The sequence below is a fragment of the Paecilomyces variotii genome (genome assembly GCF_004022145.1).
Source record: "Paecilomyces variotii strain CBS 101075 chromosome Unknown C8Q69scaffold_2, whole genome shotgun sequence".
Lineage (NCBI taxonomy): Eukaryota > Fungi > Ascomycota > Eurotiomycetes > Eurotiales > Thermoascaceae > Paecilomyces > Paecilomyces variotii.
Window position 1 is genome coordinate 2,338,814 of NW_021167141.1, and position 15,123 is coordinate 2,353,936.

Here is a 15,123-nt window from a genome sequence, read left to right on the forward strand (position 1 = left end):
GTGGTCGCGCTTCTGACAAAGCTTCCGACGAGGCCCTCGAACAGCTCTTCTCCGTGTTCCGCCTGACGGATCTGCGCGGATTGAACTTCTCGAAACTGCGCCACAGTCGCCTCATCCACGCGAATTTCAACTGACCCTCACGATTTCAAATCTCGAGGGCATTTCTCCAGGGGAAAGGAAAAACAGAAAAAAGAAAAAAAAGAAAAAAAACAAATCGCATGCGCTAAGCAGGTATCTCGTCTGCACTCTGCACGACGTTGTGAAGATGTGGATCCCCCACTTAGATTATCAACATCTGCAACCCCGTCAGAGCCAAAACAGTGATAAGAACACATCCTTGATTGTCGTAAGTCTTCGCATTGGATCCGATTATTATCATTGTTTCCTCTTGCTTGCTCTGGATTGCTTTGGATCTGACGTTCATGATGATCATAGGGTGTTACAGTGATAGTCTTTGTTATCTCAAGTTGTGTCGTAACATATACTGTCCTCCGCGCCCTTCGCAAGAGAGACTATGAGCCAAAACTATTACCGGGAAAATACTTGAAGCAAAAATGGAAGAATTGGAACCCTGGAAAAACCTACGGTCAAGTATCGGGCGGCTCGACCCCAGATCGCAATCAGGATACTTCTTATAATCCCGTCACTACAGTCAGTTCGGAGATGCGCTCGACGAATGCTCCACGCCGTGATTCTTCCATCCGCTCCGTAATCACTTTACCCGCTTATTCGGTAACCCCGAAGCCCACGGAGCAGGTCATTGCTAGAGAGGGAGAGAGAGCTGGAATGGATGTTGTGGTCGAATTCCCGGAGACAGCCGAGGAGGAGGAATCACGCAGAGAGAGTCAGATGGAGGCACTGTATCAGATCCGCCTTCGTCGACGACGCGAGCTTGAGGCCCGTGAGGAACGCAGACGAGAACGCCGGGAGGCGCGAAGCCGTGGTGATTTGGCTCGTCTAGAGGAGTTGCGCCGCGAGAGCATCCGCAGACGTTCCGAAGATGCCAGCAGTCCGACACCCAGCGCGGCGGCCATGCTAGCAGAACAACGATCTCGTAGTCGACAGAGGCGGATATCGAGCGTCAGTTATGCGGCTCTTGGACAGGTTCGACATGATGGATCGCGACTGCGCGCGAACTCGGCAGATTCCGATCAGGCTCCGTTGCTGGATTCTGCCGGCGCCATGGGTACCGAAGCCAGACCTTCTCTCTCGTCCAGTCGAACCAATTCTCACTTTAGAGGCGACTCGGGATCTTCCATGATGTCCGGATCGACTGGTGGATCTGATTCCGATACCCTCAACCCCGTGGTTTCTCGGATTTCGGCTGGCCCTGGCGCATCCGAACAGGACGAAGTCGACGTCGGCGAGTCTGAGATCCCGCCACCTCCTGATTATGAAGAGGTGGGATTGGGTGATGCGCCACCGTATGAGAGCCCGACGAGCGAAAGACGACCAGAAATACCGCAGCTTGCTGGGATCGCAAATATCCCGGCCATCCATATCGACGTTGCGACGCCGTTGACTGCTACACCGAACACCCCTCGCTTTCCTCCCGTGGGAGAATCGGAAGACTCGACGCAGTCAGATCATGAGAGTATCCATGATCATCAATAGCCTGCCTATCATTTTGACCCCAGTTTCTAACCGCGATGGAACATATGTGTCTTTTCTCCCATACAACGCGGGATCCCCAGCGAAGGGATTTACGTGACATGAACACGACATAATGACTGTCTTTTATCTACAGCACGCTCTTTCCCCTCTCACCTGTCTGTCTCTTATCATCTTCATCTCGATATCTAGCATGGCGTTATTGGGTTATTGGGGGGAGGATGTTCTGACCTAGCTTCTTATCTATACCCGTACAGTTCAAGGGCAGACATGTAACCCCTCCCCGAATCGATATTTCCGCTGAAAGTCTCTACATACAAATTGGCTTCGGTACATTTCCTTTCATGTATTCTTTTGTGTCGGGAGTACGGGCATATGCGAATTGTACAGAGGCCGGGTCATTGGGGTGGAACTGGCTGTCGCTATTTCCGTATTTTGGACAATTGAAATCAAACTAAGATCAGGATCGAGTAAACATTGTATATTTTGGCGAGATTTTTGATGTTTAAGTCTCTAAGGGTGGGATTGTCTGTGTACTGGACATGCCTTGGTAAAATATATTGATTGCTATTTTATTACAGGGCAAGCCTGGAGATTGCGCACTGTATTGTCCGCAGCCAGAACTCATTTACCTATGTGGTATTCATGGCCTACGCCATAAAAGCTTTCTTGATGGATGATCCGGATCACTCTTGCTAGCCTGGTTAATAAATAATTAATGTATCAATACAATCCTACGGTGCAGCGTTGTCCACGAGGCAGTGGCCGTCCCGTGACCCGTGGTTTCCCTCGCGGCCAGCTCAGCTCGCGCTTGCCCGTTTTGAGAAACTAGTGCCCCGGCCACCGCAGTAAACAAACCGTCTTTCTCGGCGCCCATCGTCGATGCTCAATGCTCGATGCTCCATAATACTCCAACACATCCTTGATGCCTCTCCACCTGGAACACTGAAATCCATGGCATCGCCAGCGTGATACGTGACAGCACAAACATCTTGACTTATCAGGCTGTCTCGTGTATTCTATTACAGCTGGCATACTTCTCCCTGTCTCATCAGACGCGATCTGTCGCGTCGTACGACCAGGATCGTCTCTGTTACCACGGACAACGCTTTCGCATCCGTGCTTTGACCTGGTGATATCTAGACGCCAAAATAGACGACAGAAAGGAGCATTATCTTGCGAAGACGATCTCAAATTCTACCGCGGCTTGCTGCTTGGAAGTTCCAGCGCAACATGCCTGCTGATTATTATACAAGACATTCGGATGCCACGACGGCGAGTCGAGATTCCTTTGGCGATTCTACAATTTCGGACTTTGATCCAGAGCACGAAGCTCTCGCGTCAACTAGACAGATCGATAGCAGCCACGAGCTTCCAGAGATAAGAGGAAGCGCAAGGAAAAACCGCGACAGCGACGCGCAGGACGACGCTGATTTCGCGATCGACACGTCTGCATTGCACCGGGCTTTTCCCGACTTTTCCCAGGTTCACTCTTCCGAAGAGGACGACGACATGTCCATTGAAGTCGGACGAGGAGCAAAGACGACGGCTCGACAGCTGGACGACTCGAGGACGTCAGTCATGAGCTTCGAGAACAGTGTCCGCTCTTCCTCCCCAGCGGTGAAGCTGGACTATCCCTCTCCACAGGCGCAATCAAAGCTGAGAACGCGCACTACCAGCAGACGCGTCACTAGCGGTGCTGACAACCTCCGCAAGGATGCTCAGCTCAGACGGGCAAGCCAAGCGCAGAAAGAAAATGTTGAGCCTCAGGTTGTCCCCAGACCCAGGAATCCTACACCCGCTACTGCTCAGGGTAACGACCAGCGCCGGACCTTGTCAGACATTCACGCCAAGGTTCGTGACACATATGATGGCTCATTTATCGCCGACGAACGGCCTTCGAATGTCCCTGTGAACAAGCGGACGACGAGATTCGGAAGTGCACGGGTCAATGATATTCAGGCAAGAGTTGCCGAAGCCGTTGACAAAGCATCCTACGACGTCTATGGAAGGGACAGCCGCGGTGCCAGGATGGACTCCAACACGAGAAACTCCGCGAATTTCACGCAGACATCCAACACCTTTGCAGACACTGGCACTCACCAATCTTTCCTCCTTCCTGACCTTCCAAATCTCTCAGAGCTCGTGTCGGGTGTGTATGATAATGGGACACCGGTGTTCCCGGGAAAGAATAAATCGCGAACAACGCGTTTTGTCTCCCCACCACACGACGGTGGTGAGCCATCGTACGTTCACAACCACAGACCAGTGGACGCTGTTCCTATTCCAGAGGACGAAAAAGCATTATTTGTCTCATTGAGGCTGCTGCAGGATAAGGTGGCGGAGCTGGAGCTTTCCAGGTCAGAGACAGAGAAGAGACTCGAAGACATGCGCGAAGAAAACGCGATATTGAAAGCAGACAAGGCCCGACGCCAAAAAGACCAGTACAACCGCCTAAGATATTATGGCAGCGACGAAGACGAATACGGGCACGCCAACCGAAAACTCAGCACCGAAAAGAATCGTATGTGTGATTTGTCTCTGTTTTGAATCCATTTTACTGACTAGACTCAGGACTCGAATCTGCCAACTACGCATTGCAGAATAGCCTCGAGATTGCCAACAGAAAAGTCGATGTACATGAAAGCGCTCTTAAGACTCTCAAGCGTGAACACGACATGGCAGTCTCCCAGCTGGGAGTTGCGTATCTTAACTCACAGGATTTGAAGGCAGAGAATGAGTCCTTGAGACAGGAAAACGCGGAACTCAAGGCTCAGGTGACGAAATTGCTTGCTCTCACGCGAAAGGGCAAGGCCCGTGATGAGGGTACTACCCGCTCGGAGCGTGGAATGGACGACGAAGAAGCTGCCGACGACGAGGGGATGTATACTCAGCAAAGCGCTGACACGACTAGACAATCTTTGGAAGAGCCGACGAAGCCTGTAGCTCGTAGATCGAGCTCCGCAAACCGACAGGGCTCTCAGGCAAAGGTGTCGAAGCAGATTGACGAGGAAATTTCCAGACTGGAGAAGGAGCAACAAGATGATGCTCTTTTCTCTCTTGATGCCCCTAGATCAAGCCATGCGGCATCCACGTCCAAGCCCTCGAAGGCAGCTAGCCGCTCACGGGAGGCCTCCCAGACAAAGAAGCCGAATACGAGCAAGCAAAGAGTCAAGAGGGTCGTGGTTGAAGACGTGGACATTGACGAGCCAACCTCGGTTAACACGGAAGATACTCGGGACCAGACTGGCGCTGATGAAGACCTGACATTGTTGAGCTTCATTGATGGCAATGAAATAGCCCAGTTGCGCAAGACACTTGAAGAAGAGAGAGCGGCGCGCAAGCAGCGACTATCTGCTGCCGTGAGAGATCACACGGCGGATGAGAGTCGTAACGCTACTCGTCCGGCAGCTATTCCCTCGCGGCCACGTAAGTCGTCGCTGAAGGAGACGAAGCCATCTTTTACCAGACGTGCCTCTACTGGTGACGCGACGGGGAAGACGATCGATGACGGCAATAAGGAGCTGCGCGTACCGACTGTCTCTGAACGTCACCGCCGCCATTCTGATAACTCCGTGTCGACTGTGCGACGGCGGCGTCCCACCAACAATGGGGAAATGACTTCCGCCTTCATTATCCCTGATATCACTCTGCATCATTCAGACCCAGAACTCGCGAGGACTGAGAAACTGTCCGAATCGGCAAAGCGTGTGCTGGATACAGTTGCGAAGCACGACGGGACGAACTGCACTATCTGCAAACGATTTATCCCTAGCGGTGTCGAGCATTCTCACGGTGATTCGTATCGTCGAGAAAGCGTCACCATACCCAGGCCTGTGCCTGTCAGCGACCGTATTCCGATGTCCAATTCCTACAACGAAGAGCACACGTTACGACCGTCACAGCCGCCAGCCATTGCCCTAGCCACTGTTTTGAAGACTCTTGAGGACGAACTCTCGCACCTTAAGATGCTTCTTGCCAGATACCAAGCTGCATACAACAGAATGGACGCGTCTCTCAGCAAGCGGCAAAGGAAGAAATTGTATGAGAGGATTGAGAATACATTGAAAGATATAGATTCGAAGTCGGATCAAATCTATGCTCTCTATGATGTTCTCGAAGGCCAGAAGCAGAACGGCCAGCTCATGACGGAGCAGGAACTGGAGGTTACGCTCCAGTCTATCGGAATTAACGTCGATCAACCAGCGCCTGGGGCAGATAATACGGGTCTCAGCAATGGATCATCTAAGAGGAACGTTGGTGTGGAAAACGATGATGACTATGATCCGGACGAAGACGATGAACTTCCTTGGGAGGGCATTGAGAGTACAGGAGAGGTGACGGGTCGCAGCTTTGGCGGCCGACGTGACATTTAATCTGATTTTTCGATTGCATTGGGCTGATTGCATGGCCCGGTTTTTGTTCTGGATGGGCACATTATTATCTTCTTCAGCGTGCTCTTCTCTTCTAGGACTTCTTGGTTTTCGTCCGAAGGTGTTGGATTTTCTTGCTTGCCGTTTTTGTTACATTCACGACACAATGGGTCTGACAGTGCGAGGCCACCATAACTTCAGACCTGTCTCTCTGGGCCGTGGAAAAATCCTTCTGTGCTTTCTTCATTCGCCGCTGAAACTATACCTGTGTGACATTGACGGGAACCATTCCTATGTACTTGTGCTTCTAGAGCTTGGTTCTATCGGGCGTCGACTGACCTTTTGGTGTATGTCCGCCTACTATGGGCTTTGAGCTCGAAGTGCATCAGTGCAGTTCCTGTCGTGTTTCTGCTTGCGTTCTTGGCCTTTTGACAACGTCGCGGGGAAAGTCTGTCCGCGTATGGATATGACCTTCGTGTACTTCTTGAGCTTGGTTCTACTGGGCGTTGACTGACCCTTTGGGTGTATGTCCGCCTACTATGAGCTTCGAGTTCGAAGTATATGCTGAAGGTCCTTGTTGTGTTTCTGTTCATCGCGCACTGCACTCTGGGTGTTTGGGAGCCATTGGATCCGTTTCTGCACTGCAGGAAGATGTTGTACTGTTGTATCTGGTTGAACTTTGTACCTGTGTGGCTCTTGGTTAGAGATTCAGTGGTTGTATTTTTACTATCCGCGGCCGAGAAATTTGAATAATCAGCTCATACTCCAATGGAGAGAGTAAAAGTTGGTATGTGGTCCAGCTCCTATAACAGTAGAGGTATCCTAGTAGAGATCGCAACCGTAGCTCATGAAGTCATCGCCTTTGTTTTCTATATAAGAAGAGTGGGCTAAACCTAGTTAGAATATTAGATCCAGTGTCCCTATAGGTAACCGACCCGCAGTAGATCGTCAAAAAGAATGTTCCTTTTTTATTCCCATGAGTGATGCGCCGAAACTCCTCGCTATGCTAGAAACGTCCCTCCGGTAATGAAGAAATAACATTTAGAATCCCACCCGAAAGAACGAGCTGGTGCGTAAAGACCGATTACACCCGACGGCCCAAGCTCACTCCACCTCTACACCACCGGTCGAGACAGCAGCAGCAGCAGCTCCCTCCGTGGCGATAGGTTTCGAGGCAGCTAGGGAGTCTGCGTCTCTCTTTGCGACCTCCTCATCGATGAAACAGCCCAAGCCAGCAAAAGCCTCCAGTAATGTCCTGGAGTAGTATTCTTTGAGGTCGTAGCCACCAGCTTGCATCCTGACGTCTTTCCGTATGGGTTCCAGATAACTCGATGGGTAGTGGTCTTGTAGTTGGTAGTAATCCCGCTTTCCGGGGAGCAATCCGCCAAACGGGTCGTAAGGCTTCTCTGGCTCTGGGACCGTGATTTTCTTCAGGCCCTTGATCAAGCCAGAGTCGGCACCGGCTGTATCTGCAGTAGTGATTTGGCCTGCAGCAGCGCCCTTCTTGGCCTCCAAGCCGCGCAGAGCTGCCTGCTTCGCGCGGATCCTGTCTTCCTCACTCCGTCGCGCAGACGACTTCTTGAGCAAGACCTTCTGTCCCTCTCGTGCAATAGCTGCCGCGTCTGCAGCGGTGCCTGATGCCAGACGAGCCAGCATATCCTCCCGACCCGCGAGCATCTCACGCCGCTCGTTCTGGTATTCCTGTATCGCGGCCTGGCGGCGCAGACGTGCCTGTTCCTGATCGAAGGACTGCTGTTCCATGAAAGAGGTGCTCTCCTGCGACTCTAGGGCTCTGTTTGCCTTGATGGAGTGCGCGTTCTCCGCGGCGTATTTCTGGAGGTCGGCTTCGGTCTTTGCAACGTCGATGCCGGTCACGAGGTTTGCGATGATCTCTTCGCGTTGTTCGAGGAAGTCATCCCAAGCCCGCTTGGTTGCGAACTCCTCTTCGCGACGATTGAGGCTGTAGATAGACACATGGGTGTTAGCTTATTTATGGTTTGATTTATTTGGCGCATTTCACAACACATTGCCACAGAAATAGCACCAGGTGTAGAAGATGGGATAGGGATGTAACCTACATCTGCATAACCCTCTTCCGAATATCAACCTCTCTCTCCACGCCGATATCCTCGAAGGTCTGTTTCCGGAACCGATTCTTTCGCAACGTCTTATGACAGCCCGCCACCGGACAGGGAGCCGGACCGGACGAGAAGATCCGATCGACGCAAGACTCGCACATCTTGTGGTAGCATTCTGGATTGATGAGAAAACGCATGTCCGGGTTTAGATATCGGGACGATTTGCAGACGGGGCAGACCTCTATGATGATCGTGATTAGTTCTAGTTCGTGGTGTAAAGCAATAGCTATAGGTTGAATATAAGAGACTCACCATCTTCGTCCCCATGGCGAACAGCTCCATTGCGCAGATGAGACATGGTGCAGGCGAGGAACGCAGGGAGCTGTTCGACGGCGGAGGAGAGCTTGGAAGGTCGATCGACTGATTGTTTTAACTAAGTAGTACCATACCTAGGTACCTAGTCTTAGACAGGCACTTTACTTACTCAGATGGGGCGGAGCGGAGTTTTGCCTCCGGAACCGAAAGATCTCCCCGCGGCTTAGAAAGACGAAGAAACAAAATTCTAACTTAGATAACTAATCCTTTTTCCTCTTCAAAAAATTCCTTAATCTCCGATTTTCCTACCACCTGTCTCAAATAGAGCATTCAACCGCCTTGCGCCCGCGTGGTCAAGATGCCCGCTCCCGACGATACTCTCGCTGATCTCGAGCATCAACGCCTCGAGCTCGAGAAGAACGTCCGCCAGCTCGAGCAATCGCTCTATCACTGGCGCCTCTGGGAAGCCGAGTACGACGCGCTCAAGGAAGAAATCAGCTCACTCAGCGACGACAGCACCAAGGCTGATCTTCTCAAAATCAGTCGCGAATTTGACGCCTCCCTCGTCACAGAAGATGAAATCAAAGTTCTCCTCGGGGAGAGACAGGGCGTGTCGCGAACAAAAGAGCAAATCGTGCAGTTGATCTCACGACGGATCGATTACGTGAAGCAGAACGTCTCGACTGTGGAGAAGAGACTACGCGCAGCGGAGGATAAGCGCGATGCGTTACTTTCTGGAGAACAGCCTGATATGATGGCTAAGGAGGGGGAAGAATATGCCATGACGGAGATCGTGGAGGAGCTGGATGAGGAGGGTAGGGTTATTGCTAGTTCTACTTCCACGCCTGGAAAGGAGGCTCCTGAGCTTTTGGAAATGTTGAAGAAGGCGGGTATTAAGGATATACCGGCTAAGCCCGGGGCAGCTACGGAAGTATCTGGGGAGGGAAAGAAATCTACGGACAAGGAGAAGGAGAAACAGGGGACTCTTGACCATAAGAGTAAGAGTCAAGCAGAGGATGAAGCGAGGAAGTCAAGTCCTGAAAAGGTTGAAGAGAAAGAGAGTACTGTGGATCAACCGAAACCAGCCCCGTCGCAAACAAATGGGGTACATGCGGGGGCTGATAGCAAATCTACGTCTACTATTGCCGAGAGCGTGAAGGAACGAGAGGAGCGCCTGATTCCTGTCACAGATGTTGATGAGCCTCCAGAAGATGCCAAGCTGCGCCGGGAGATGCTCGCGTACGGGCTCAACGAAGTCGGGGCTGTCGTTGCAGAGCTAGAGCTTGACGAAGACGGCAGTGAGATCTCAATTGACGACGACTATGATTCATACTACTATGACTCTGAAGAGGAAGAGGATGAATATGGCCGAACTACCTCTAAAGTTCTCACTGAAGAGTACCACCAGCAGATGCGGGAGCTCGAGAGGAAGCTGAATGCACGCGGCATGCAGAATATTGGTCGTGATACCAGCTCCCTACCGGAGGAATTGAGACGGGACCTCGAGGAGCCGATGGTCGTCAAGGTCCAGAAGGAACAGGAACCTGAAGAGAAGACGAAGAAACCGAAGAAGAAGGTCATGTTTGCGGACAAATTAGACATCGCGCCAGAGCCGGAGCCTGCAGCCAAGGTCGAGGAAAAGAAAAAGACCGCGCCGAGGGCACCAGAGGTTAATCCGATGGCGGACTCTATCGTGGAACGCAAATCAGCCGTCACTGAAACTCAGCCAGAGACAAAAGCACCTAAGAAGACTTCCCGCTTTAAGAGTGCTCGGTCTTCTGAAGCTGTGCCGCCTCCAGCTGTTGTGCCATCCACTATGCTTGGTACCAACATGGCCTCTGCGCCAGTCCGCGAACGGCCAGTCTCAAACCCAGCTCCCACATTGCCCTTGTTCCCCGCAAAGGCTCAAGAGAAACCGTTCTCAAAACCCATCATGTCTGATATTATCTCTGATGATACCCCAAGAAGCGAGCCCCGTCCACCTGAAGGCAAAACCCTAGCCGATACCCTTGTTGAGCGTGATACTTCTAAAACTAACGCAGTTCCTCCTGAACCAGACGAGCTGGACGAGCAGTTGCATATGAAGGAAATTGCGACGGAGTTCTACAAGATGAGCAACCGGGTGATCCACCAAAACGGTGGCTTCCTGGACGATGATGAGCCGGAAATTGTTCCGCTCGATGATGCCCCGGAACAACCGACCAAGAAGGTCAGTCGGTTCATGGCTGCTAGAATGAAGTGATGCTTCATCTGGCGGGCAGTCCCTATGATAAAATAGAAGTGAACGTTGTCTTAACGAATCTAATGGTTACGCGCCCTTTCTTCGAGATCCCCTCCCTTCCCCAGATAAGCATTCATGATATTCCAACTAGATCCAGAAAACACAGATCCGTACGGATCACAAAAAAGGAACTCCTCTTTTTTGCTCCGCCTCGGCATGGGCACCGTCCCAGCCTTGGCTCTAGCAAGAAGAGACATGATCGATACAACCCCATTGAATCGATCGCGAAAGGAGTTCCAAGAGCAATCACAGGCTCTCTGACCGCGCTCCTTGTTCACGACCTGCTTTCTTTTTCCGGACACGGAAAAAAAAGAGGTCTTGGACAGCCCAATGGAGGCCGTGGTAACGTTTCACCTGGTACATTCATGGTAATATCTGCCATTAGGGAGTTTTGCTTAGCTCTGTCCCTGGCAGATAGGATACTGAGGGTATGGAGTGTTTCGTAAAAGTATGGATTTGCCTTCCACGGATATCAAGTAGTAAGTGCTCCATCTGAAGGTAAGGCGTCAGAATATCCATCTACATTCCCTTCTTTCCCTTATCAACAAGATCATATCCAAAACTAGATTTCCAATAACACTCGTATAAGCAATCCTATTCTATTTAGCAATAAAAGTTTTGGGTGAAGTAAGTTGCTGATCAGGAATTGGCGCTTCGAAACAACCTTGTCATGATATTTATAGACCCCAAAGCGCCGCACAATACGAGATCTATATCATTAGCGCATGCTCTACTCCGTACAGGGGTAAAAGTGATGATTTGCTGAGGCTATGCGAGGCTATGCTTTGACGCTAGTCCTCCGAATACTTTACTCCAAATTAACTATTTAACCCCTGAAATCCGTCGTATATCATGATGCGGCCCCAAGAACGTTTACTTAAACTCACAACCGTTTTGTGGAGACATTAATAAAACAGTGGATCATCTCGAATTCGCAGGATCCACGAAGTGAAGTTTGGACTTAAAAAGGTTATTGGATTACAAGGATATCTCAGAACTCATCATGCCGAAGGGCCTGCACTCACCGCTGCCCGCATCTTTGCGAAGTGCGTATTTACGTACCCCGTTCCGCGTCTATAGTTAATACCAGCGCATCTTCATACTGACAGCTTGTTCAACAGGCGAATGCGAAAAAGCCAGCATGATTCTTGAATCATTCATCACTCCATCTATCACAGGCAATCCGGGCGCGGCACTTCCTCGCCAACTCGCGAATGCCAAGGTACGAGGAAATCTGTATTCCCCTGAACAGAGTGCTCGAGTCTTGCATTTTCACTAACGTTTCTCACACAGGGCTTCGTGATCCTAACTGGCTTCAGAGCCTCAATGCTAGGTTCTCTTCGAGTCGGTTCGGGACTCGTAATCTCTCGTCTAGACGATGGCACCTGGTCGGCTCCATCTGCCGTGACAATGTTTGGGGGCGGATTTGGGGGCCAAATCGGGTTCGAACTGACAGATTTCGTCTTCATCCTCACCACCAGCGGCGCCGTGCGAGATTTCGCACAAGTAGCGAACTTCGCTTTGAGCACTCACTTATCAGTCGCCTTGGGTCCAGTTGGAAGAAGCGCTGAGATCACCGCAGTCGCGAGTCACAAGGGCGTTTCGCCTATGTTTGCGTATTCCAAGACCAAGGGGCTGTATGCTGGGCTCGCTGCCGAGGGGAGCTTTTACATCCAACTCACGCCGACTAATAAGAGACTCTACAAGAGAAAAGTGACGGCGCGGCAATTGCTCAGTGGGGAGATCCCTGCGCCACCCGAGGCAGAGTCGCTCATGCGTGTCTTATCCTCGGAGGCGTTTTCTCCTCGATCAGAACCGGTGTCAGCAGTGACTGGAACGAGAGAAATATCTAAGAGCACGCATACGCCGGATTTGGCTGGGAATCAGGAGCCAGTACCGGAATTGCAATCGCATGCGCTCATGCCACAATTGCCTACCTTCGACAGGCAAATATCAGAATTGTCTGCGGACACCCAACCATACGAGCTAGAAGCTGTACCGCCAACAGAGCCTCACTCTGTTGCAGCACCAACGCCAACCGAGAATCAGAACGTCTCTTCAAAGACCTCAGCCGGAGAAAAGGCTGCAGTGCAACCTGAAGTGACATCTCAACCGCCTATCGAAGTCTCATCCTAGGAGGATCAAACGGAGACACATAATCTCCTGTCTTTCCAATCCTCTAATGCGCTAATCATTAATAAACAAACATATGGTCGAATCATTGCGAGACCAATGCCTCCATAAACTAAAGGGGACTCTGGAATAATTCAACATTTTCCACATATAAAGTTCAGTAGTACAGACGTAGCCTTGTTCCCTATCAGCACGTGACACATGTGCCCAGCATCTATATATTCGAGGTTGAAAGCAAATTTAGTTTTGCTCCCAATCAATCATCTCCGAGTTTCTCGAGATATGAATCCTCGCGGGTCCGTTTGCGGCCGGACAAAATCGTTGACTAATGACCCAAACGACCCCAAAATCGTTGTCTGGACTAAGCTCCAGGTGCCTCCGGGGGAGGAGCTGGATTCCTATTGCCAGCCGTTGCTTCATGCAGTAGGCCACGAAAGCACAGTGTGGGCCAGAGAGCAGGGAAATCCAGATATAGTGATGCTAGCGACGTGTACGTGATCCTCCAAAGGTCAAATTACTCGTATATATACTAATTTGCACTTATAGTATGGTACACTACTTCAGAATTAAGGGATTTTATGGCGTCCCCTTCAGCCCAGCTTTATAGAGAGAGCCTTGCCAATGCATCAATAGTACCTCTTATTTCTTGGGAGACTATTCATGGATACGGGTCATGGTTTGGCCCATTATCTCGATCATTCACCCAATTATTTTGGGTCTATTTTCCAGCACCTATGACACAAGCCCAACAAGCCGAGATTTCCAGCTTGAGAGGGATTCGCCCGCCCGTTATGGGATTCAGTATCCCACAGAGTCAGTTGCGCCAAAGACACCTTCCTGTTCAGTTATGGGCCACCCAGACTGAACATTTGCATGGACAAGAAGCCCAGTTGATGCTGTGGCCGCATTTCTGGCGGGATGCTGAGAAGGCTAAGTGGAGATTTAGTGGGACAGGCAGCTACTGGGGGTCTCCAACGGAGAGATTCATTGAAGACCTAGAAAAGGTTGGACCTATAGAATGGAAGGAAGAGTTATATGAATTTCGTCTTGCTGAGAGAAGTGATCCATTGTTATTAGTTACCTAAGATACAAGAGCACTCCACTGTGCCGATAGATTTTCACAAATAGCAACTTTTTTCCGACAATCTAGAAATTATCAAGATGGATTTCTGGTGTCAAAATAAACCACTTGATAATACCATGTTACCTTACATGGGTACATTGTGAACAAACAGAATGATTGCAGACTATGCACCGGGGTTGAGAATCATATGCCTTTGGTCCATCTTCGCACTGACACTAGTGAGAGTGTAAGTATGTGTTTAGTTCAATTTTTCCTGGCTTGATTTATGGAAAAGCCTGTGAGAACTTACACAGGTATATAAGTATGGAACCCATGTCTGTATTATCTCTCTGTACCTAGGCGTGTGGCATTGAGGACTCTTCCTACTGTATAAGAAGCAGCTGTGCGGGTCCTATTGACGATTAGAATTTTAACTTAAACACATTTATTTATCTTTCCATCCTGTCTCCTTTTTGAGGAATAAAGGAGTAACATACGCAATAGCAGCTCTGTTAAGCATCAGTAATTGTAGATCTATTGTTATGTTGCTGGAACTCAATACTTACATAGTGAGACTGGCTTGTATAATCTGGGATATAGTCTTCCGAATCTGAAGGAAGATCCATTGTTGGAGGATGAAGTATCATAAGCCCCTGTTTTCTTAGGAGGCCCAGCGGGGAAACCAGCAACGAAGTACTCGGTGGTTATGATACAGACAAGTCCGATCTTGCAAAACTAAGTGAACTACGATAGTTATGCACATGCCACTTAAGTAGTGAGTTTGATCACCTGATACTGAACCTTCTCCACCTGCCAACGTATAGTTATTCGAGTGGATCTGTACTTAGAGCACCAAATTAAATGCGTGGATGAATGATTGCCTTGAAATCCCCCGATCTAAAAAAGCGTGACTTCCTTAGTCACTTCCTGCTTAGCTGGAATGCTGCTTTTACAACATCGAATATCAATAGTGGATGGGCAACGACAGGTCTTCATCCTCTCAACCCAGACATCGTTCTTAACCGATTTCAGAAAACCATCGAAGAGAGACCGGAGACTATTTTATCGGCACACAAATGAAGAGAGAGCAGTAAGCTTGTACAAGACGTTGTAGAAATTCTATACGAGAGCAAGGACACGAAATTTACGAACACCATGCTAGATCTATCAAGCGATAATGTACTCCTTAAACAGTGTTGTAATGCTGAGGCTAATCAACAACTCAAGAGGGCTTTACAGCATCCTCTTCGTCATCTAGAGGATGGTAAC

General features: G+C 50.0%; 7 protein-coding genes across 7 annotated transcripts; 5 read left to right on the forward strand and 2 right to left on the reverse strand.

The window, feature by feature from the left end:
* Positions 1-265: 265 nt before the first annotated feature.
* C8Q69DRAFT_442216 (hypothetical protein) lies at positions 266-1,614 on the forward strand (the record flags this gene model as incomplete). The annotated part of the gene is made up of 2 exons (XM_028628823.1): positions 266-346; positions 436-1,614. 2 exons carry the CDS (start codon positions 266-268, stop codon positions 1,612-1,614), a joined length of 1,260 nt encoding a protein of 419 aa, XP_028487685.1.
* Positions 1,615-2,745: 1,131 nt separating this feature from the next.
* C8Q69DRAFT_158064 (hypothetical protein) lies at positions 2,746-6,146 on the forward strand. The gene is made up of 2 exons (XM_028625623.1): positions 2,746-4,135; positions 4,186-6,146. The coding sequence occupies exons 1-2, from the start codon at positions 2,845-2,847 to the stop codon at positions 5,985-5,987; spliced, it is 3,093 nt and encodes a 1,030-aa protein (XP_028487686.1). The 5' UTR covers positions 2,746-2,844; the 3' UTR covers positions 5,988-6,146.
* Positions 6,147-6,806: 660 nt separating this feature from the next.
* Positions 6,807-8,587, reverse strand: C8Q69DRAFT_457575 (CDK-activating kinase assembly factor MAT1). The gene is made up of 3 exons (XM_028629917.1): positions 8,375-8,587; positions 8,063-8,303; positions 6,807-7,944 (listed from the first exon to the last, which is right to left on the reverse strand). Exons 1-3 carry the CDS (start codon positions 8,418-8,420, stop codon positions 7,089-7,091), a joined length of 1,143 nt encoding a protein of 380 aa, XP_028487687.1. The 5' UTR covers positions 8,421-8,587; the 3' UTR covers positions 6,807-7,088.
* Positions 8,588-8,610: 23 nt separating this feature from the next.
* Positions 8,611-10,649, forward strand: C8Q69DRAFT_158084 (Prefoldin subunit-domain-containing protein). Its single transcript, XM_028625625.1, has one exon. The coding sequence runs from the start codon at positions 8,736-8,738 to the stop codon at positions 10,617-10,619; it is 1,884 nt and encodes a 627-aa protein (XP_028487688.1). The 5' UTR covers positions 8,611-8,735; the 3' UTR covers positions 10,620-10,649.
* Positions 10,650-11,442: 793 nt separating this feature from the next.
* C8Q69DRAFT_158086 (hypothetical protein) lies at positions 11,443-12,893 on the forward strand. The gene is made up of 3 exons (XM_028625626.1): positions 11,443-11,704; positions 11,780-11,880; positions 11,952-12,893. The coding sequence occupies exons 1-3, from the start codon at positions 11,662-11,664 to the stop codon at positions 12,792-12,794; spliced, it is 987 nt and encodes a 328-aa protein (XP_028487689.1). The 5' UTR covers positions 11,443-11,661; the 3' UTR covers positions 12,795-12,893.
* Positions 12,894-13,073: 180 nt separating this feature from the next.
* C8Q69DRAFT_442221 (hypothetical protein) lies at positions 13,074-13,876 on the forward strand (the record flags this gene model as incomplete). Its single annotated transcript, XM_028628824.1, has 2 exons — positions 13,074-13,281; positions 13,338-13,876. 2 exons carry the CDS (start codon positions 13,074-13,076, stop codon positions 13,874-13,876), a joined length of 747 nt encoding a protein of 248 aa, XP_028487690.1.
* Positions 13,877-13,935: 59 nt separating this feature from the next.
* Positions 13,936-14,699, reverse strand: C8Q69DRAFT_158078 (hypothetical protein). Its single transcript, XM_028625624.1, has 4 exons — positions 14,421-14,699; positions 14,352-14,363; positions 14,165-14,266; positions 13,936-14,090 (listed from the first exon to the last, which is right to left on the reverse strand). Exons 1-4 carry the CDS (start codon positions 14,499-14,501, stop codon positions 13,995-13,997), a joined length of 291 nt encoding a protein of 96 aa, XP_028487691.1. The 5' UTR covers positions 14,502-14,699; the 3' UTR covers positions 13,936-13,994.
* Positions 14,700-15,123: the final 424 nt, after the last annotated feature.

Bases quoted from the DNA above. Each gene is read 5' to 3' on its own strand.
- C8Q69DRAFT_158086 (XM_028625626.1), top strand. From the start codon at position 11,662: ATGCCGAAGGGCCTGCACTCACCGCTGCCCGCATCTTTGCGAA. The intron at 11,705-11,779 runs GTGCGTATTTAC...CTTGTTCAACAG, and splicing joins GCTGCCCGCATCTTTGCGAA to GCGAATGCGAAAAAGCCAGC. The intron at 11,881-11,951 runs GTACGAGGAAAT...TTTCTCACACAG, and splicing joins GCCAACTCGCGAATGCCAAG to GGCTTCGTGATCCTAACTGG.
- C8Q69DRAFT_158084 (XM_028625625.1), top strand. From the start codon at position 8,736: ATGCCCGCTCCCGACGATACTCTCGCTGATCTCGAGCATCAACGCCTC.
- C8Q69DRAFT_457575 (XM_028629917.1), bottom strand. From the start codon at position 8,420: ATGTCTCATCTGCGCAATGGAGCTGTTCGCCATGGGGACGAAGATG. The intron at 8,304-8,374 runs GTGAGTCTCTTA...CGATCATCATAG, and splicing joins TCGCCATGGGGACGAAGATG to AGGTCTGCCCCGTCTGCAAA. The intron at 7,945-8,062 runs GTAGGTTACATC...GTCTATCTACAG, and splicing joins CGGAAGAGGGTTATGCAGAT to CCTCAATCGTCGCGAAGAGG.
- C8Q69DRAFT_158064 (XM_028625623.1), top strand. From the start codon at position 2,845: ATGCCTGCTGATTATTATACAAGACATTCGGATGCCACGACGGCGAGT. The intron at 4,136-4,185 runs GTATGTGTGATT...GACTAGACTCAG, and splicing joins ACTCAGCACCGAAAAGAATC to GACTCGAATCTGCCAACTAC.
- C8Q69DRAFT_158078 (XM_028625624.1), bottom strand. From the start codon at position 14,501: ATGATACTTCATCCTCCAACAATGGATCTTCCTTCAGATTCGGAAGAC. The intron at 14,091-14,164 runs GTAAGTTCTCAC...CACTCTCACTAG, and splicing joins TTCCATACTTATATACCTGT to TGTCAGTGCGAAGATGGACC.